Source organism: Rhineura floridana, chromosome 3 (assembly GCF_030035675.1).
Source record: "Rhineura floridana isolate rRhiFlo1 chromosome 3, rRhiFlo1.hap2, whole genome shotgun sequence".
Classification (NCBI taxonomy): domain Eukaryota; kingdom Metazoa; phylum Chordata; class Lepidosauria; order Squamata; family Rhineuridae; genus Rhineura; species Rhineura floridana.
This window is the reverse complement of record NC_084482.1, coordinates 30,347,806-30,369,155: the sequence shown is the minus strand read 5'-3', so window position 1 is coordinate 30,369,155 and position 21,350 is coordinate 30,347,806. Positions and strand designations below refer to the sequence as shown.

The window sequence follows — 21,350 nt, the reverse complement described above, 5'->3', positions numbered from 1 at the left end:
GTTTGTTTTGCAAAATATAATACCTTCCCTTCATTTATAAAGGATCTTACAACTGAGCAGCCCTTTACTTCAAACCCAGAATTCATAGAGGCAGAAGATAATTAGTCCAGCTATCAAATTGAAAGCTGCTATATTCTGAGCAGGAGCACACCATCATTTTCCACGTGCCTCTGCTGCATTGCCTGATACTTGGTGCCCTGCACTTAGCTGAATTCAACTGGAACCCTATTCATGTGTTACTCTGGTTTCTTTTGTGTCTGTTCATCTCTGCTCCAATTCAGCACAAATCTCTGTATTCCTTTCAGAGGTTTAAAATTTGATACAAAAAACTGGCCTATACTTATAAAGGTTTGTGCCACCTGAGCGGAATTCTTTAAGTTCTGGTGATGTATGAAGAAGGAAAAGAGGCCCGTCTTGTTGGGGAACCTGCCTAGGGCACTGAGCTGAGTGTTGTAGCTTCTGTCCTGCATTCTTGTCTCCCTGGACCATGTCTCTGCCCCAGGTTTGGCATTCGTATGTGGCAGGCATGCACCAACACTCCTGTTTCTTGTCCTTATTTCTAGAGAGGAACCCATCCGGCTCCCTCTAGGACCCAAGCGGAGCCGCTTGATCATTGATGGAGAGGAGGATGAGGAAAACAACAGCCAAGGTACGTCACATGTCTGCTTTCACCAAAGTCTTCCCTCCCACCTTGTACCTCTGCTCTTTCATTGTGTGCTCTTTCCTGGCTGGTACAAATATTTCTTCAGTGCTTCAGTTCCTGGGTGCAACTCACCAAAGCCTAGGATGGACATTTCCCAGCTGTCTGCCAGGACGCTCTGTTGAGAGAACTGCTAGTGCATAGTGAGAAAATATTTAAATAATATAAAGTGGGGATTGGGAAGCTGTGGCCCTCCAGATGTTGCTGGACTCCAACTCCATTATCCCTGCCCATTGGCCAATGATGGCTGGGGCTTATGGGAGCTGGAGCCCAACAACAGCTGGAAGGCACCTGGTTCCCCATCTCTGGTGTAAATAAAGGTTTCTGTGAGCCCAAAGTTACGCACCCATGAAGGAAGCAACCTACCTTGTCTCTGCATGATTCTCTGGCCTGGTCAACATCTGTGGGTGGTGGGTGGGAGACATTTCTGCCACATCTCTGCAGCAGATATGGCTGTATTTTTTTCTTACTGAAATTTTCATTGTTTTTATATTCTTACTAATTAAAATGTATTGAACAACAATAGAATCATAACCTCCCTCACCCAATCTCCAGCACTGGTGGCAGTCGATGAGAAAAAGAGACAAAAACGGGGCTGGGTAAGGCAGTAGGCTAATAGAACAAGCAGCTAGACGTTGTAAGGGATAAGAAAAAGAACTGTCGATAGGAGAGAAGTGCACTACAGAAGAGAGGCTAATGCTGTGATTAGATCATCTGATCCATGACCGTTCTGAGATGCAACAGAATTATCTGGTGCCCCCACACCCCTCTGCAGAGGTTGCCCATTGCTTCTGTGAATGAGTCACTGCTATGAGTGTCCTTCTAATGAGAAGGCATGTCAAGAATTCTCGGCTTATCAGAACTGCAGGAAACCAAGTAGATGCTAGTAAGGTTTAAGAGGAAAACAGATTATACAGTAATGGACAGAAGTGAAAGTATGACCATCTGCTTTGTGTGTGCTCTCTTTCTTACCCTTCAGCTCGTTTCCCCAGAATGCTAACACTCATAGTGCATTTATCTTTGGGACTGCAGGTTCCAGTGATGAGGATGGGCCGCGTCCTGCTGGGAAGAGGAAGCGCCTGCGTATTGAGGAGGAGGAAGAAGATTGATGGAGTTGGCCTGAACTGAATCCGTGAGGCCAGCTACCCACCTTCAGCTCAGGGGTTGCAAGCCACCTCAGACAGAGGGATCCTGGATGGACCACACTGGAAAGAATCCCATAACCTCAGTGCACACCACTTCTTAGTTTTTTGGAAGGGGATGCAGAGAGATTGAACACGGGGGAAAAGACTGATAGAGAATGGTTGTGGGATCTGTGGAGGAGAGGGGGGGGAAATGGGCTTGATGCTCTGCTCTGTTACAAGATGCAACAGAAGTTGAAACAGGTACAGGAAGAAATTTCCCTTTAAACTGTTCCATGTTTGTTCATAACTGTTTGTATCTTATGACACCTGTAAGTTAGAACATTGTTTTGAATGATGTCTGTTGTGAGAGCCAGTGAAAGCCATCCTCGCAGACAGGATTGCCAGGCAGCAATGGGGCACGCTGGTTCTTCAACTCTTAAGGCTACTTAGTTTGTGGATCTGCCTCAGTTCCCTCTTCCATCTGAATCTAGCTAAAGCCTCATGAATCCCTTGCTTGGTCACATGTTGCCTTAAAATACCTGCACACACCTTTCTGTCTCCACGGTTCCCATTGCATCTTGCTCTACCCTTGACATTCCTCCTTAAAAAATGGGTCCCGGTACTGCAATTGCACAGTCTCATTCAGAGTTGGGTGTCGAGAGTTGAATTGTGACTGGGGGGAACAGGATGGGGAGGGGAATTCAGAAGCTGAAGCATCTTAGAGAAGGTGGATTCCAGTGCAGACTATTGCACCCAGATGCTGCTTGCCCTCCCCCCCCCCGGCAATATGCCTCCCTGGCCAGTTGCTTGAGCAGTTTTCTGTTGGGTTGCCATTACAGTTATTGACTTCATTGCTTGGGCTGTTCCAGGCAGAGGCTAGGCCAGAGAAGTGTAAGGATCGTCTCTTGCTTGACTATTCAGGGATCTCACACCATTGTCAGCAGGGTAATAATGTGCTAACACTTCTGTGTTCTCTCTCTGTGTTGTACTTTGTTCATATTTAAAAAACAAAATGCCCCCTGGTTAAAGAAATAAAATGTCTTGAAGGTTTTTCTGCCTTGTCCTGCATGGCTACTCAAAACAGCAAGAGATATGGGGAAGGGAGGGGATGAGGACATTCTAATATGTAATCACACTGACTTTCCTCCCTTCCTCTCTCTCTCATTTAATTTAGAAGCAGGGTAATAATAGTAACACAGCTTAGCATTTTCAGATATTTCCCATGCATTACCTTATTTTCTGTAAGGCAAGTATTCCCATATTTGTAGATAAGGAGGGCTGTCAGTTGTGCCTGTTTGTAACCCTGCCCAGCCTGACCCAGGCCTGTTTTGTCCCCTCAACCCAGAGACGGGGACCCTGGAGCACTCCGGATGTTGTTGGTCTCAGCTGCCGTCAGCGCCAGCCAAACATGACAGAATCGTCAATTGTGATGGGCACTGTAGTCCAACAACATTTGGAGGGCCACAGGTCCCCTCCCTGCCCCCAAACGTTACATACCAGTTGCTGGGAATCGCAGAGAGGGAGAATACTGTTGCACTCATGTGGGCTGGTTGACCACTAAGAGAACTGGAATCTGGATAAGAGGGGCCTTTGATCTGATCCAGGACCTGAGTGCAGCAGCACTCTCCCCACTTGTGATTGCAAGGTATATTTCCTTCAACAGTGGAAGTAGAACATAGCCAACATGGCTAGTAGCCATTAATAGCCTTATCCTCCATGAATTTGCCTAATCTGCTTGTAAAGCCAATTAAATTAGTGGCCGTCGCTACATCTTATGGGAGCAAATCCCACAGTTTATGCGCAGAGTGAAGAAGCATTTTTTTTTGCGTGTCCCGAATCTTCCAACATTCAGCTTCACTGGATAGCCGTAAGGGAGAGGGAGAAAAACTTCCCACTTCCTCCACATCATGCTTCATTTTATACACCTCTGTCATGTCTCCCCTTGTTTCCTCCCCTCCAAAAAAATTAAAAGGCCCCAGATCTTGTAACTTTTCCTTACAGGAGGGGCTGCAACCCCTTGATCAACTTTAGTTGCAAAGGACTTGCCTCATGGTACGTACTATTCTCAGGAATTCCCACTCAAAGCAGATGCTGAGCCAGAGAGAAAACTGCAGGAGAAACAATTAGTTGTGAGACACCACTTTTGTGGCCCTTGCAAAGGGAGAGAGGAAGACGCCAGAACTTGATAATGAAGCTAGGTGTTGCAATTTAGTCTGCTGATAAGACTGACCAACTGGCATATAGCTATATAAACAGCATCTGAAACTACTCCACATTCCCATCTGGATTGTGCCTCCTCTTCAAAGCAGGTAAGGTACTCCTTCCTCATGGCAGATAAACAAGTAGGAGATGACCAGTGTGCTGGTGCTATGGGGCAAAGGTTTTCAGGGGCTTGTAGAGAAGCAGACTTCAGAGTTTAGTTCTGAAGACAAGGGAGAATAATGTACTAGGTTGATAGGAAAGCTCCTTGCATTTCTACAATGGAGGATCACCATCTGGAAAAAAAACTAGCATATAGAAGTTACTAGAAACGGCTCAGATGCCGCAAAATTGACCAGTTCTTCGGGACTTCTGGATCTTGAGGGTTTACACCAGAGATGGGGAACCAGCACCCCTCCAGCTGTTGCTGGGCTACAGCTCCCACCATCCCTGGCCAATGGCCCCCTAGCTGGGGCTGATGAGAGAGTTGAGACTCCAATAACATCTGGATGGGGGCAAGTTCCCTTGCCCTGGTTTGTACCACTCTTGTTTTCCTAGGAAAACATTCTGTTGCTTCCATCCTGGGAAACAACAGTGAACAAAGAATGGCAGGCCAGTAAGTGTGCAGATGGGGTGCCATTGGGAGAAAAGATCCCAACCTGCTGTTTAAAACAGCCTTGCTTCAGCAAAAAGATAACGATGGTGCCGGGTGTGGCTCTCAGGAGCATTCCTGTCCCACTATCCTCCGTGCTACCTTTGGAGGAAGCACACAAACAAGGGCCTCAGATGCTGATTGTCATGATGAAGGGCTGAAGCAGTTCTGGAGCCTAACGGCAGCTCTTAATCATCTCCACGTTGTGCATTTAAAGCACACGGTTTGCCCCAAAGAATCCTGGGAACTGTAGTTTACCCCCTCACACAGAGCTACAGTTCCTAGCAGCCTTATCAAACTACAGTTCCCAGGATTCTTTGGGGGAAATCAAGTACTTTAAATATGTAGTGTGGGTCTGATCCTTGTTTCAAGTAGGGGGGCAAAATCTTCCTGTTGGCTGATCTGCTCTTCAATAGGCACCCTGTGGGATTACTCATCAGCAGAGTCGGTGCTCCTGAAGATGTCTGTCTCAACATGGCACAGAACATTGAGCAAGATGTTTTTAGTGTTTCTGTTTGCCGCCCTGGGCTCCTGCTGGAAGGAAGGGCGGGGTATAAAGAAAATAATAAATAAAGATGTTAATTATTCTTGAATGAGAGACTGACTTTCCCTTCAACCAACTAAAGATGTAGAGCATTAACAGTGAGTTCATTTGGAATGTAGAGCACAAAATGCATCAACTTTTCCTAAGAGATATTCCAGAAGCTGGTGGAAACAGGTTTTGGCAAACTGCTTGCTTGTACTCTGCACATGCTCTTAACCCTATTCATCCCTGACATACAGACTCTTGCTCCCCTGCCAATGTCTAGGGCCTAGACTGACTCATCCTAACTCCTGCTGCTACCGGCACTGCTAAATACCCTGTAGCTCCGTTATGACTCATACATGTTATTTTAGTCCTCTTTTGTTTGTCTACAGATGATCAACAGAGACCTATTCGATAAGCAAGTTGTCTTAGCCACCTCTCTGAGAGAGACAGAACAAGTATGTCTTTCCTAAAGGGCTAGAGCTAAGTGATAGAGCAAATGCAAAAGATCCAGGTATCTCTAGGTAAGACTGGGAATGCATGAGAAACAATTATTTGTGAGACACCACTTTTGTGGTCTGAAACCCTTGAAAAACTGCTACCTGTCATAATACAGCATATGCAATCTTGAGTATATGGATCAGTGGTCCGAGTGGTTACAAGGCAGCTTTCTAGACTCCTAACTCCTTAATAGTTTGCTCAGGGAAACATCCCATAGCACCCCACCTACCCAGGTACCTCAGTCCACTACAGAGAAAAAGTCTGCTTTCTTTGTAAAGATACTGAAGTATACATGAGGCATAAAGACGGATGTGTCCCCTAAACCAACTGTACAAAAGTACCTAATACAGTCTTCAAATATGTGAATCTAGCGTTAGGTAATCTTCAGCCACCCAGATCAACACCATAATTTAATTTGCAATCTAGTGTGCAACGTAGATTAAGAATGCTGGTTGCATCAGCCCAAGCACCGCAGGGGCTAGGAGCATTCAGGTAGCTGTAGACCCTGAAATTAATGGCATTATAGGTGTGGTCTGTCTCCCTTTGGTACCGTGGGTTACTTCACTGACTTCAAAATAAGGGTAAGTCAGCCCTGCTGTGTTTGGGGGCCCTCCCACTCACTTTGCCAAGTGAGGGCCTTGGACTTCTGCCCCAAGGTCCTACACTGACAGTATCACTAGTGGCTAGGCAAAAGTCTGGCAGCTCTCAGGCACGGTACGGAGGTGATGGCTGCCCTGTTGTTGTTTTTCACCAGCGTTTGGTATGCAGTGTCTCACAGATGCTGCTAGGTACTTAAAAGACGCGTCGCAGACCCATGGCACAAATTTATATATGCTATTTTTTATGCATAGATGCAAAATGAGGCCAACTTCCAGATGAGGAGAAAAACTAACTGGCTCTCACTTACTCTGAGCTATAGCCAACAGCATGGGCCCAGTACACTGTATGTAGATTAAGCCCTCTGCCCCATCCACAATCTATTGGCAAGAACTGCTGCTAATGACCATATGACAGCTATAAAATGGGTCTTTTCCAGCATCTAACATGACTCCTTTCCTTCTCACAATTCCCTGCCCCATCTAGCTGTTTCATGTACCTACAATTTCCTCTATCACCAGTTAGTACCATCTGTGCCCAACATCCAGCAATCATAGATCAAAACATTCTGTGTCTCACAGCTGAAAAGCAGGGAAACATCCTACATACAGAGCCACTATCTGAATAAAGCTGGTCAAGCCATACATCATGTGCATTTCTGTCATTAAGGAATTCAACATGTGGAGATTTTCCAGAAAACATTTGCCCATTTCAGACACGGGAACATTACACATGGGAGATTAAAAAGGCAGAGATTACAGCACAAACCATGATTTCCAGATGATGGAGACAAAGAATAATGGAATGCTATTATCCTTATATTTCACTACTAAAATTCCTAGAGGCATTGTATTTATTGCATTTTTTAAAAAATCCTGGACGTTTCTCAAGGAATTCAGGGCAACGTTCATGATTTCCCCTTGTGCCTGTACGGGAGAAGAGTGATTATCCCATTTAGCTTCCTGGTAGTCACCTAAGAGGCTTCCCCATTGCCCCACCCCCATAGTCACTGCCCTTCCACTGACCCCCTCCCCCCCCATAGCATACCAAGTATAGAAGAACTCCCTCCCTATTCCTATCTGCATCCTGGGCAGCTGCAGAGTGTGGTGCTGGCAAGAGCCCAGCTGTCATAATTCGCAACAATTAGCCCTGCACTTTAAAACTTTTTAAAAAGAAAAAGAAAAGAGGAAGGGGCAGGAATCACAGCCACACCACACATTTAACTGACATGGCTTTTCCCCAAGAACCCTGGGAACTGTAGTTTACACCTCACAGAACTACAATGGTCAGCACCTTTAACAAAATACCTTCCCCAGGATTCCTTGGGGGAGGCTATGTATTTTAAATGTTTGGTGTGAATGTGACTGGCACAAGAGAGGTTAGTGCAGAATTAAGACCTGGGAGGCCAGGGTTTAAATCCCCACTCAGCCATGAAGCTTGCTGGGTGATCCTCTTGGCCCAGTCACTCTCTCTCTCTGCCTAACCTGCCTCACAGGGTTGTTGTGAAGATGAAATGAAGAGAAAGGGGAACCATGTACTTTGAGCTCCTCAGAGGAGAGGTGGAATATAAATGTAATAATAGTTATAAACATAAATAAAATATTTGGGGGCTTAGGGCTCCTGGGCCATCACCTAACAAAACTCCTGCAATTTCTGGTCATGTAAGATCCATTTAGCTATCATGCCAAACAACCGTAGACAGACTTGCCTCCATGAGGTCATCTAGTTTAGATATCAGATGTTTAAACTTGGGTTCAGCTATGGGTCTCTATGGGCAGACGCTCCAGGAAGAGCAACACCATGAAGCTCTTTTGGAAGATTTCTAAGCGAGAGCTAGATATGACTATATGTCCTCCTTTCAACAGGGCCCCCAAGGCAGCTGGTGTCCAACATGAGCCTGCCACTGCCTGCTACGGCCCTGACTTTCTTTGGCTTCCTCCTGCTACACCATGGATCGCAAGGGCGCTTGCTCCCCATGGCCGATCTGAGAGGGAATGTTCCTGAAGCCCACCAGTCCACCTCTGACTCCAGCTCTGTTCCTCCTCATGTTCTCCTGAGTTCCATCTCCCCCAGATCCTCCCAGCTGCCCCAAAATGGGGTTTCCTGTAAAGACTTGATGCCTGATGCCCTGGAAGGTTTTGCTGAAGTCCCCAGGCTCTCCCAGACCCTCATTCGAGCCACGTTGGCCCTTGCCCTGCAAGGGGCAGGCTGTAGCTGGCATGCGGAAACCCTGGTCCTGCACCTCTACAAGGAGCTGGGACAGGCAGATGCCGACGACCTCCTGTTTGCGATGGCGGGGGCTCTGGGGACGGCTCGCTCCCCAGGCCAGAGGAAGATCAGTCTTGCCTTGCAGTTCAACTTGGACCAGCTAACGCTCACCCAGGTCCGGCACTGCAAAGGTCTGATGCAGGTGAATGGATCCCTCCTGCACGGCCAGGTGCACAGTGTCTACCCAGGGTTTCTGGCGGCTTCTACAGCCTGCCACCGTCTAAGAGATTCTTGTGCTGGAGTGGCCTCCAATGGCAGCAGTTTCTTCCACGTGGTGAATCGAGAGGGCAGCTGCTTCCTGCCCCACAGTGGTGCCCGTTCCTGGCTGCATCAGTGTCACAGGCTTGCAAGAGTCCGGCGTTCCACTCCAGAAGATTGTGTTAGTGAAATGGAGCAACAAATACATGCAGTTGTGGACTGGATTCCTATGGTCAGCACTTTCTACAACCTTGCAACCAGCATCTACTTTGCAACCCAGAACTGCCCAGTACTAGCGCAGGAACGTGCTATAGATGGTGCAATAGACATGGGTCATGATGCACTGCTAGCTGTGACAGGCGGGGCAAGTGGCATTATTGGGATGGGGATTTACACAGGACTAAAGCCAGGGGTCAAAACTGCTGTGCGTGCTTTGATCCACTACTTCAAACATAAGGAAGAGCCTTATCCTGTCCCCTCCAGTTACTCTGGCCCAGTCATCATTATCTAGTTGCAACAAAACTCTCTCTGCCACAGATCAAGTGTCTCTTGCTACAAAACTGGACATTCGTAAGCTATCTATATTGTGATGCTTAAAGAATGTGAATGATTTTTTGGGTGGAGAAAACAGAGGATCTTTATTTGCTACTTTGTTGTGTCTGCAGAGGAACATGTGCTTTTTCAAAAAACTGTGTCTCTAAAAGTATTTCAGCACTGGAAGCTCTTGCACTAGGGCTACTTCTCTCTCTCGAAATCTCAAAGCCACACACTCTTTCCTGTTCGACATACATTTTATACTCCTATTTGAACTTTCAGAGGCTTCTGGAAACAATCTTCTGTTTCCTGGCCAATCAGCTCTGTGCACCACTCAGCAAACCTAATCCAATGGTACAACTATGGCAAAGAGATTCCTCCCATGTGTCTCTGGGCGGAAAAGCCAAATTAAATCTGAATATTAGGAGAACTGCCTGTTTTTCAGCTGTGGTTGTGCAGGTTTTCACTCCTTCGTATTGTCATGAGAGTCAGGGCCAGTTCTAAAGGGCGGCCAGGTGAGGCACTGGCCCGAGAAACCCTGGCAGAGAAGTGCGCGTGTAGCACGCATGTGTGCCATCAACCAAGATGGTGACGGAGGCTTCATCCCCTTAGGGAAACCGTGTCTGCCATCTTGGTTAATGGCAATGCTAAAAGACAGGAGACAGGTAGGTGGGGTGAGGGAATGGTGGGCAGGCAGAAGCTCCTGCCCTGCGATCTGCGGCTGTTGCCGCAGATCTCGGAAGGGGAGTGGAGGGGCCCCTCAGGGGCCCCTGTAGCTCCAGGGGAAGGGGAAGTGGAGACAGGTAGGTGGGGGGACGTTGGGGGGCCGCACGCACGCTCGCACGCATGCACGCATGCATGCATCCAGAGCTTGGAAAAGTTACTTTTTTGAACTACAACTCCTATCAGCCCCAACCAGCATGGCCACTGGATTGGGCTGATGTGAGTTGTAGTTCAAAAAAGTAACTTTTCCAAGCTCTGCCATGCACATATGTGCACGTGCCGGGGCCCGGGACAAGCTGACGCCCAAGTGCCCAGGCATGCCTGGGGCCGGCCCTGATGAGGGTAGTCAAAGGAGACTACATTGACAGGGATCAAGGATCTTCCTATCAGAATAATACATCTGTTCTGAGCATGCTCAGAGATGCTTCCTTGAAGGCTACACCCACAGACCACATTTCTTGAAACTAAGGCCCCAGGACTTAGTTTGTCTTCCCTGATCAGCCTTGCTTATTTTAATTGCAGTGACATGCATATTTCTGTTAGCGAGCACCACTGGGCACACTGTAAGCCTCTTCTTTATAAAATATTTTTTTTACTTATACCATTCTTGTTTAATAGATGGGAATGGTTTTTTTTAAAAAATATTATTTTGAAAAATGTGTTTGCCAATTCTGCAGCAGTTCACCCTCATTAAAAGCTGATGGAATTAATAGTTGTGAAAGGGAGGGTGGCTTTATTCAAAGGCATGCTGGGATATGTATTTCTTTTTGGCCAGCAATAGATTCCTTGAGCCTGGTAACTTTTTCATATATGTGCATCATGGGAATGGTAGTTTAAAACAAAAGCTCTGAAACAAAAATACAGTCAGAAAGAGAGGTGTGTGTATATTTACATCTTGATTTGATCTGGGATAGCAGCTGGTATAGCACAGTGGGGAGGAGAGCCTGGCTGGGAGGCCAGAGTCTGTGAGTTCAAATCCCTGCTCGTGTCCCCTGGGTGTAAAAGGCCAGCTAAAGATCAACCCCACAGTGAGTGGCTCAGGGGTTACGTGCCCTGCCACCTGTGCAGCCATGGGCAAGCTGCATAGGAGCCCAGTTGCCCCCCAGCTGGCAGTTGCAGAGAAGGAAGGGGCTGGCTTGTGCAGCTGTGCCAAGCCTCAGAGGGAGGCAATGGTAAACCTCCTCTGACTACTGCTTACCATGAAAACCCTGTTCATAGGGTAGCCATCAGTCGGGATGGACTTGAAGGCAGGCCATTTCCTTTCATTTTTTGATCTGGGATTATTTATTGCGTAAGTGCACTGAATGCTGTTGCTCATTTTGATGTAGGGGAACTTTTGAGTGCAGAACAATACCGTGTGGTGATTGTAAGATGTACTTATTATACAAAGGACACCCATTTTATTTAGAGCAGGGGTTTCCAAATGGTGGTCCATCGGTTTCATTCAGGTCACATACTCATATTAAATATTCATACTGATTTTTAATTGTATCTTTATTGCTTCTTTTATTTCTTAGATTGTATTTTATTGATTTACCATTTGCCTTCCACAAAACTGAAAATACAATAAAATGTATAAGCAATACAAGAAGCAATAAAAATACAATTAAAAATCATACAGCATCTAGCACAGCGCATTACAAACAGGCAAAAAAAAAACACCATGAAGTGGTCTGCCAAAGCCATCAGCAATTTTCAAGTGGTCCATGGGGAAAAAAGTTTGGGAGCCACTGATTTAGAACAAACTGGAACACTCATTAGGCATGAAAAAAGCTCACCAGAAATCAACTGCCTCAGGGCCCAGGTTCCTGAGCTTGTTTGTTTTATAAAACCTGGACTGGAATGGCGCCAGTGGAACAGGTAAAACGCTGACTGGATTCCCTTAACATTACAGTGGTTACTATCTGTTAGCAGTGGCGTCACTAGGGTTGGTGTCACCCAGTGCGGCCCGCACCCGCCGCAGCACCCTAGTGACGCCCCTGACTAAAGTTTGACTATTACAGTCACATAAAATGTTCAAAATGAAGTAGAGTGTGAGTGAGCCAGATTATTATATTTTAGCCCCTTTTTCAGCCAAGATGAAAAGGCTTCTAGAGTGTCTTACAAATATCAGTAATAAGACAGCCATCCCCTTCCTCAGGCATAGAATCTAAATGACTCAGCACAAAAGGAAAAAAGGGTTGGGAGGAAGGACGAAAGAAAGAAAGCTCGGCTCAGGCACCAGTTCTTAATGACAGCGTTCTTGTAAACGGCCGGCTTTAGAGGGAACTAACAAAGGGGCCTGGAAAGGGCGGCGAATTATAATACATTGTATTCATGGTTGAAATGTTTATAAAATTTAATAGTAAATATTAAATAAGCCTGTTTCCCGGATTCTACAGTTCCTTGCTCTGGTTCACCCTCCCGCCACCTTAATCGCCTCCTCCTCGCTTCACAGGACTTGCGCGGAAAGCCCAAACAGCTCAAGCTGTACTTTGTTGCCCGTTTTGCCACCCAAGGGCCACCATCCCTTCACTGGCTCATCCTTCAGCATTTCAATGGGAGGCAGCTGATCATTAATAAAACAACTGATTAAGTCACAGAATGAATCATTTGTGCCCAATCAACTACGAGGCTGGAGCCAGTGGACGTCTGATTTTCTGGGTATCGAGACGCTTCTGCCGTGATTTCTCAAAGCAGCAGCCACCAAAAAGGAAATTAAAAAGGGGAATCAGGATCACCAGGAGAAGCCGCTGCGGGAGGAGTCGAAGGTCAGGAGACTTTGGGAGGAGCGTCCAATGGAGTGAACTGAGATCCTGGTCAAAGCAACTCGGACATGGGACCCATTGATATTACCACGAGCTTCTTAAAAGTTGCTAAAGACGAAACTCTATGATTTGCAGCAATTTAGTTACCGAGTTGACGTTTTCCCATGGGGAGGCAGCCACACGGCCTTTCAGCCTCCGTCGTGCATCACGTGAGAATGTCGCGGAACAGTGGGGAAAGAATGCTACCATACAAAACGCCAGTGTCGATTTAGCCATACAATTGCAAACCGAGTCAAAGAATCCACCTGTGAAAAAACACCATGTGTAGCTCTTTTTTCCCCTTCCCCATCCCAGATTTTCCTGCCAAACTGGGTTCCGGACCAGACTTCAGAGACCAGAGAGAAGCGTGAGATCATGGGGATTGTTAAGGTGCAATGCTTCCCGGCGGCGGTGCCTAGGGCGGGGGGCGGCTCTGGGTGTCACCCCCATCTCATGGTGTCACCCGGTGTGGCCCGCACCCACCGCACCGCCCTAGTGAGGCCCTGTCTGTTAGTGTTGCAGCTGCTTGCTTCTGTTTTTCTTTCTTTCTTGGCACTTTGGTAAAAGAATAGCAGTGATTTTGTGTATCACGTGGCTGACTAGCAATGAAGAGTTTATATTTCAGGCTGTTGTGGAATCCTCTTATTAGATAAGAATGGATGTTCCTCATTGGGGAAGCAGGTGCTCAGGCCGTTCATTTCTGAGGCTCACAATTCTTAATCATGTCTCCCCCAGCTGAAGTTAAACCCCTTAGGTTGTGTCACACTTTGGGCAGAATACTAGCTGCATATTTTCCTTCTCAGTCAGCTAACTGGCAAGAAACTTGCCCTTTACACTTTTTTTTTAAAACAGCCCACCAGAAGATCTGGAGGCCTAATTTAAAATTCCTGCTCTCTGCTACAGGCTCATTGTATGGTATTGGGAATGTTATTCTAGCATGCTGTCAATCAAAGGAGTAGCCAACAAGGCATGGCTTGCAGCAGAAACAAAGCAACAATCCTGGAGCACTTTGAAAGGTAACAAATGTATTATTGCATAAGCTTTCATGGATTGCCAGGAATGATGCATCTGGTGAAGCAGATTCTAGCCCAGGACAGCTTATGCCATAATAAATGTATTGTCCTTTAAGGTGCTACTACTGTTCTTTTTGTTATTTTGCTAAAATTGCACTATGAATGATCTACTTTACAGGGTTGTTGTGAGGATAAAAAGACTACAAAACACTTTAACAGCAAACTTAAAATGCTATTACAAAAACTGGGATGGTGCAAATGAGAACAACGGGACCAGGATATCTAAGTTACTGCCTTGCCCACTATATCCGTGCCCAGAAACTGCTCCTCCTTAGCAGAGAACCAGCTGTGACAACAGGGACCCTTTCTGAACCAACATAAGACACTTTTCAGTTTAGTTATGTGCTATTTGTACAGCTGCAATGCTAAAGTGTCCATGATATCTTTGGAATGGAGGAGGACAGGGAGAAAACCAGAACTAGCCACACCTCTGTGACCTCATTGGCCGTGCCCCCATGACTTCCTAGCAGCCCTGCAAGGTCCAGTGGGCACCAGCCACCACTGTATTTGGTGTAGAGTTTTTGCATTTTGCAGTGGAGGCTTATGGAGAATCCCTAGGAAGGGTTGGGATTAAAGCAGATTATTTGAACACCAGATTTGTCATTTATTAATTTATTCCCACATTTCTTCTTGATTGCTTACCTTGTTATAATTTGCATGCTTCTCTTTTGTCTTCCCTGCTTGCTTCCTGCTAACAAGAGGAAATGCCTGTGAATTGAGGAGGAGGAGGAGGATGAAGAAGATCAATAGAGTTGGCCTGGACCCACTTTTAGCTCTGGGGCTGCCAGCTGTCACCTCAGACAGAGGGGTCTATGATGGACCAGATACTAGCAAACAGAAACACACACACAAACACAAAATAATCTCAGTGCGCAACACTACTTAGTTTTTTGGAAGGGGATGCAGAGAGATTGAACATGGGGAAAAGGACTGATAGAGAATGGTTGTGGGATCTGTGGAGGAGAGGGGGGGAATGGGCTTTATGCTCTGCTCTGTTACAAGATGCAACAGAAGTTGAAGCAGGTACAGGAAGAAATTTCCCTTTAAACTGTTCCATGTTTGTTCATAACTGTTTGTAATTTATGACACCTGTAAGTTAGAACATTGTTTTGAATAATGTCTGTTGTAAGAGCCAGTGAAAGCCATCCTCGCAGACAGGATTGGCAGGAAGAAGTTGTTAGCAGAGCAGCAAAACCAGAACTTGGAAAAGTTACTTTTTTGAACTACAACTCCCATCAGCCCCAGCCAGCATGCCCACTGGACTGGGCTGATGGGAGTTGTAGTTCAAAAAAGTAACTTTTCCAAGCTCTGAGCAAAACAGCATGGTAGCTGAGCTCTGTGTGAATCTTACCTGAAGTAGCACGCCTTTTTCCTGACTATAATCGCATTGAGAATCTGTTGTTATGTGCCCCCAAGTCGACTACGACTTATGGCGACCCTATGAATCAGTGACCGCCAAGAGCATCTGTTATGAACCACCCTGTTCAGATCTTGTAAGTTCAGGTCTGTGGCTTCCTTTATGGAATCAATCCATCTCTTGTTTGGTCTTCCTCTTTTTCTACTTCCTTCTGTTTTTCCCAGCATTATTATCTTTTCATTGAGAATCTAGGCTTAGGAAAATAAGAAAGCTTGGTTTATTGCAAGAAATACAGACTTGATTGTCAAGAGATCCTAATCCATGTTTACTCTCTGATCTCTGCTGCTGGAGAGGGAGACAAAGGAAAGACATCTTAGTCGTCTCCCAAGCTGAGAAGAAGAAGGAGAGGAGTAGGAGAGGCCAGCAGCCCTAAGAGCTCACACCTGAAGGAAGTTTGGGGCAGGTTAGGTCAGAAAGACAGCCAGGAAGCTTGGAGGTTCCCCTCCCTATCTACTTTATCCCCATGCAAACCCACCAAGTTGCATCCCAGCACTCCCAACAGCAGTGGGGCATGCTGGTTCTTCAGCTCTTAAGGCTACTTGGCTTCTGGATCTGCCTCATTCCCTCCCTCCTCCTGAGTTTGGCTAAAGCCTCATGAGTGTGCACTTTTACTAGGTCACATTTGTTGTTGTTATGTGCCTTCAAGTCAATCACTACTTATGGTGACTTTATGAATCAGCAACCTTCAATAGCATCTGTTGTGAACCACCCTGTTCATAAATTCAGGTTTGTGGCTTCCTTTATGGAATCAATCCATTTCTTGATTGACCTTCCTCTTTTTCTACTCCCTTCTGTTTTTCCCAGCATTATGGTCTTTTCTAGTGAATAATGTCTTCTCATTATTATATCCAAAGCATGATAACCTACAGAGACCACCCTTGAGCCACTAGATATCATCTCTCTTCAGCTCCTGACCTACAAAGTCCTGTTCCTCATAGCCATCACGTTGGCGAGGCGCATCTTGGAAGTCCATCGCATGCCAACTCTGCATTTTTCATGAGGACTTCATAGTCCTTAGGACAGACCCCTCCTTCATCCCAAAGGTCAATTCGACCTCCCACAGGGAGCAAGAGCTAGTCTTACCATCCTTTTGCCCCAAGCCAGTACACCCGAGGGAAAAGGAGTTGCACTGCCTAGACGTCACTAGAGCACTCAGGGCGTACATAGATAGAACAAGAGAATTGAGAACCACGGAAGCAATGTTTATATCGGTACATCCCAGGTCTCTTTGCAAAAAGGCCTCGACACCGACCTTAGCGCGCTGGCTAAGGACTTGCATCTGGATGGCCTATGAGGCCAGCGGCCTTATGCCACCACAGGGCATAACGGCCCATTCTACTAGAGCAGCCTCCACCATGGCGGCCTTCACTTCCAACGTCTCCCTGAGAGATATCTGCAGGGCAGCAAATTGGTCATCCCCTTTGACTTTCATTAGACACTATAAGATAGACCACTTGGCCGAGGCCTCCTTCGAGAGAAGAGTTCTGCAGCAAGCGGTCTCCACGGATTAGTTGGCTCACCCTGACCCACCCAGCTGGGACAGCTTTGGTATGTCCCACATAGCAAAGACTACCAGTGTTGAAACAATGATCCTTCAACATCAACTTCACTGGACTGGCCATGTTGTTCGAATGCCTGATTACCGTCTTCCAAAGCAGCTACTTTATTCTCAATTTAAGGATGGAAAACAGAATATCGGTGGACAGCAAAAGAGGTTTAAAGATGTTCTTAAAGCGAATCGTAAAAAATGTAACATGAACATGAAGAACTGGGAAGTCTTGGCCCATGAACGTCCCAAATGGAGGTCAGCTATTATCAAAGGTGCTGTGGACTTCGAACAAGCATGAATACAGGGCGAACGGGACAAACAAGTCAAGTGGAAGGCACGTCAAACAAATCCTCATCGCAACCATATTCCATCTGGAAACCTATGTCCTCAGTGTGAGAGGCTGTGTGGATCCAGAATTGGCCTCCACAGTCACTTACGGACCCACTGTTAAAGACCTTATCTTGGAAGACAATCTTACTTGGCCATGAGTGATCGCCAATGAATGATAACCTCAGTTTCATCATTCTACCTTTTAGTGATAGTTGTGGTTTAATTTGTTCTAACACCCAATTATTGGTCTTTTTCGCAGTCCATGGTATGTGCAAAGCTCTCCTCCAACACCACATTTCAATTGAGTTGATTTTTCTCTTATCCGTCTTTTTCACTGTCCAACTTTCACATCCATACGTAAAGATCGGGAATATTGTACCATGGTTTGAATGATCCTGACTTTAGTGTTCAGTGATACATCTTTGCATTTCAGGACCTTTTCTAGTTCTCTCATAGCTGCCCTCCCCAGTCCTAGGCTTCTGATTTATTGACTATTGTCTCCATTTTGGTTAATGACTGTGCCAAGGTATTGACAACCCCTGACAAGTTCAATGTCCTCATTGTCAACTTTAAAGTTACATAAATCTTCTGTTGTCATTACTTTAGTCTTCTTGACATTCAGCTGTAGTCCTGCTTTTATGCTTTCCTCTTTAACTTTCATCAGCATTAATTTCAAATCATTACTGGTTTCTGCTAGTAGTATGGTATCATCTGCATATCTTAAATTATTTATATTTCTCCCTCCAATTTTCACACCTCCTTCATCTTGGTCCAATCCCGCTTTCCATATGATACATTCTGCATATAGATTAAACAAATAGGGTGATAAGATACACCCCTGTCTCACACTCTTTCCGATGGGGAACCAATCAGTTTCTCCATATCCTGTCCTTACAGTAGCCTCTTGTTCAGAGTATAGGTTGTGCATCAGGACAATCAAATGAAGTGACACCTCTGTTTCTTTTAAAGCATTCCATAGTTGTTCATGATCTACACAATCAAAGGCTTTGCTGTAATCTATAAAGCACAGGGTGATTTCCTTCTGAAATTCCTTAGTCCATTCCATTATCCAATGTATGTTTGCGATATGATCTCTGGTGCCTCTTCCCTTTCTAAATCCAGCTTGGACGTCTGGCATTTCTCGCTCCATATATGGTAACAGTGTTTGTTGTAGAATGTTGTAGTATTACTTTACTTGCATGGGATATTAAGGCAATAGTTCGATAATTACTGCATTCCCTGGGATCCCCTTTCTTTGGAATTGGGATGTATATTGAACACTTGCAGTCTATGGGCCATTGTTGAGAGCTTTGGCTATGGGGTGGTATACAAATGCAATAAATAAATAACTAAATAAATAATTGTTTAGTTTTCCATATTTGTTGACAAATTTTAGTCAAAATTTGGACAGATCCAGTCTCAGTAGCTTGTAGCAACTCTATTGGTATACCATCTGTTCCTGGTGATTTGTTTCTTCCAAGTATTTTAAGAGCAGCTTTCACCTCACATTGTAAAATTTCTGGTTCTTCATCATATGGTTTCTCTGTGAATGAATCTGTCATCCTTGCATCTCTTTTATTGAGTGCTTCAGTGTATTGCTTCCATATTCCTTTTATTTCATCTCGGTCAGTCAGTGTGTTCCCCTGTTGATTATTTAACATCCCAACTCTTGGTTTAAATTTCTCTTTCATTTTTCTAATCTTTTGGAATAGGGCTCTTGTTCTACCCTTTTTGTTGTCCTCTTCTATTTCTATACAATAACTATTGTAATAGTTTTCTTTGTCCCTACATACTAGTTACTGTATTGTTACTGCATTTAGGGTTCTAACAGTGTTTCTATTTCCTTTTGCTTTTGCTTTCCTTCTCTCTTTAACAATTTTAAGAGTTTCTTCAGTCATCCATTGAGGTCTTTCTCTCTTTTTAACTAGAGGTATTGTCTTTTTGCATTCTTCCCTGATCATGTCTCTGACTTCACTCCATAGTTCTTCTGGTTCTCTATCAACTATGTTTAAAGCCTCAAATCTGTTCCTTATTTGATCTTTATATGTGTAGGGTTCAAATGCAAGTGCTCCCCCTCCCTGCCCCAGGGGCGAGCCAGCGTACCCCTCAGCCTGGGTAGGAGCACAAGCCTGACACTTTTATGTACCTGTTTCAGTGGCTCAGCCAGATACCAAAAGTAAAGCTGATATACACACAATTACTGCTTGATCAAGAAGGGGTCTCTAAACTGTGCAGACAGCAGTCTGACAGGGCAGAGAGCGTTTATTAGTTAAGGCATCATTTATATAGGTTTCATAAGCAAAACAAGATACAATGTTATTAAAAATCATAAGATGGGAATACAGTATTACATTGATAAAGCAAGCGCGTCTTCTTATCCTTGTTACATTACTCATAATTCATAAAAAGCGAGGAATTGATAAAGAATTCATACACTTGTCAATCTAAGAAAACTTAATGTGAGATAAGAACTGAGGAAAAGGGAGTAAGAGGGTTAAATTGACACCTGGGAAGATAAACATGGGGCTTAGTGTGCTTGTGAAAGTTATTCATTCAGCAGTGTGACGTAAAACTATGGATACATTCTAGCAGGGTATTTGGGAACCCTTGCCTCATTTGTGCTGAATTAGCTACAATATGCAGGATGTGTATAGTAAAGCGGGACAGATAGAAACAGAAACAAATCATAGGGAATACATTTTATCTCCTTCTCAAGATGTTGCCGCCTTACAGGCGCTCTGTGTGTTTCTTTCTCATGAGGGAAGAAACGAAAGCTAGAGGTTCATGTCCCCCACCTCTCTTAAGTTCCATGATTCATTGCGGTATTAGTTTTGTAGCGTTTCTTGACAACTCTTGACAACTCTTGGGGCCTAGGAAATAATTTATTCCTAACATATGCTTCTGGGATGTTATTTAAATTGTATTTTGGCATTATGATTGCTTTGTTCTTCTTTAGCTTTACTCTGATTTTCGATATGACCAGTTCATGATCTGTACCGCATTCTGCTCCTGGGCTTGTTTTTGCAGAAGGTATGGAACTTCTCCATGTTCTGCTACCAATTATATAATCAATTTGATTCCTATATTGACCATTTGGTGATGTCCATGTGTACAGTCATCTTTTTGGTTGTTCAAAAATGTGTTTGCAAGAAACAAATGATTGGCTTCACAGAATTCAGTAAGTCTTTCTCCTGCTTCATTTCTGTCTCCTGAGCCCCATTTCCCCACAATGCCTAGTTCTACTCTGTTCCCTGCTTTTGCATTCCAGTCTCCCATGAATATCAGCACATCTTGTTTTGGTGTGTGATCAATTTCTTCCTGTACTTCTGCATAAAATCTCTCCAATTCCTCTTCTTCTGCATTTGTTGTTGGAGCGTAGACTGGGATGATGGTTATGTTAATATGTTTTCCATTAAATCTCATTGATGTAACTGCTTAGACCTTGCATTATAGCTCTTAGTTTTTGCTATACCATGTCTCACTATTATAGCAACCCCGTTTCTTCTTAATTTGTCATTTCCTGCATAAAATATTTTGTAGTTCCCTGATTAAAATGTCTCATTTCCGCCCATTTTAATTCACTCACGCTAAGTATTGTAATGTTGATACGTTCCATTTTTTGAAGGAGGAATGTCAAGGGTAGAGCTGGGTCACATATTGCCTTAAAATACCTGCTCTACCCTTGACATTCCTCCTTCAAAAAAATGGGTCTTGGTACTGAAATTGCACAGTCTCATTCAGTGTTGGGTGTCAAAAGTTGAATTGGGGATGGGGAGGGGAATTCAAAAGCTGAACTTTCATAGAGTAGATTGATTCCGGTGCAGTCTATTGCACCCAGATGCCTAGGAGGGGATGGGATGGGATGAGGACATTCTAATGGCTAATCACAGTAACTTTCCTCTATCTCTCATTTAATTTAGAAGCAGGATAATAATAGTAACACAGCTTACATTTTCAAGTATTTCCCATGCATTACTTTACTTTCTGCAAGGCAAGTATTCCCATATTTGCAGATAGGGAGGGCTGCCAGTTGTGCCTGTTTGCAGTCCTTTACTGAAACCTCGGCCACCATCTTAATTGATGGCAACCCTGCACGTGCAATGCGCGCAGCCGCAAAGAACAGCAGAGCAAGATAGGTGAAGCGGGGGGATGGCGGCCATGGCGGGCAGCTCG

At 44.9% G+C, this 21,350-nt stretch overlaps 2 protein-coding genes across 6 annotated transcripts in view; both read left to right on the top strand.

The window, feature by feature from the left end:
* TIMELESS (timeless circadian regulator) overlaps positions 1-2,874 on the top strand; it is a 52,368-nt gene extending 49,494 nt beyond the window's left edge. For all 5 annotated transcript variants that reach the window (XM_061615190.1, XM_061615186.1, XM_061615185.1 and 2 more), the window contains exons 29-30: positions 564-649; positions 1,733-2,874. In XM_061615190.1, the coding sequence (XP_061471174.1) occupies positions 564-649; positions 1,733-1,809 (163 nt within the window). In that variant the 3' untranslated portion in view covers positions 1,810-2,874. The remainder of the gene's footprint in view (positions 1-563; positions 650-1,732) is intronic.
* Positions 2,875-8,190: 5,316 nt separating this feature from the next.
* On the top strand, positions 8,191-9,276 carry LOC133382463 (uncharacterized). The gene has a single exon (XM_061622188.1). It carries the CDS (start codon positions 8,191-8,193, stop codon positions 9,274-9,276), a length of 1,086 nt encoding a protein of 361 aa, XP_061478172.1.
* The last annotated feature ends 12,074 nt before the right edge of the window (positions 9,277-21,350 follow it).

Bases quoted from the DNA above. Each gene is read 5' to 3' on its own strand.
- LOC133382463 (XM_061622188.1), top strand. From the start codon at position 8,191: ATGAGCCTGCCACTGCCTGCTACGGCCCTGACTTTCTTTGGCTTCCTC.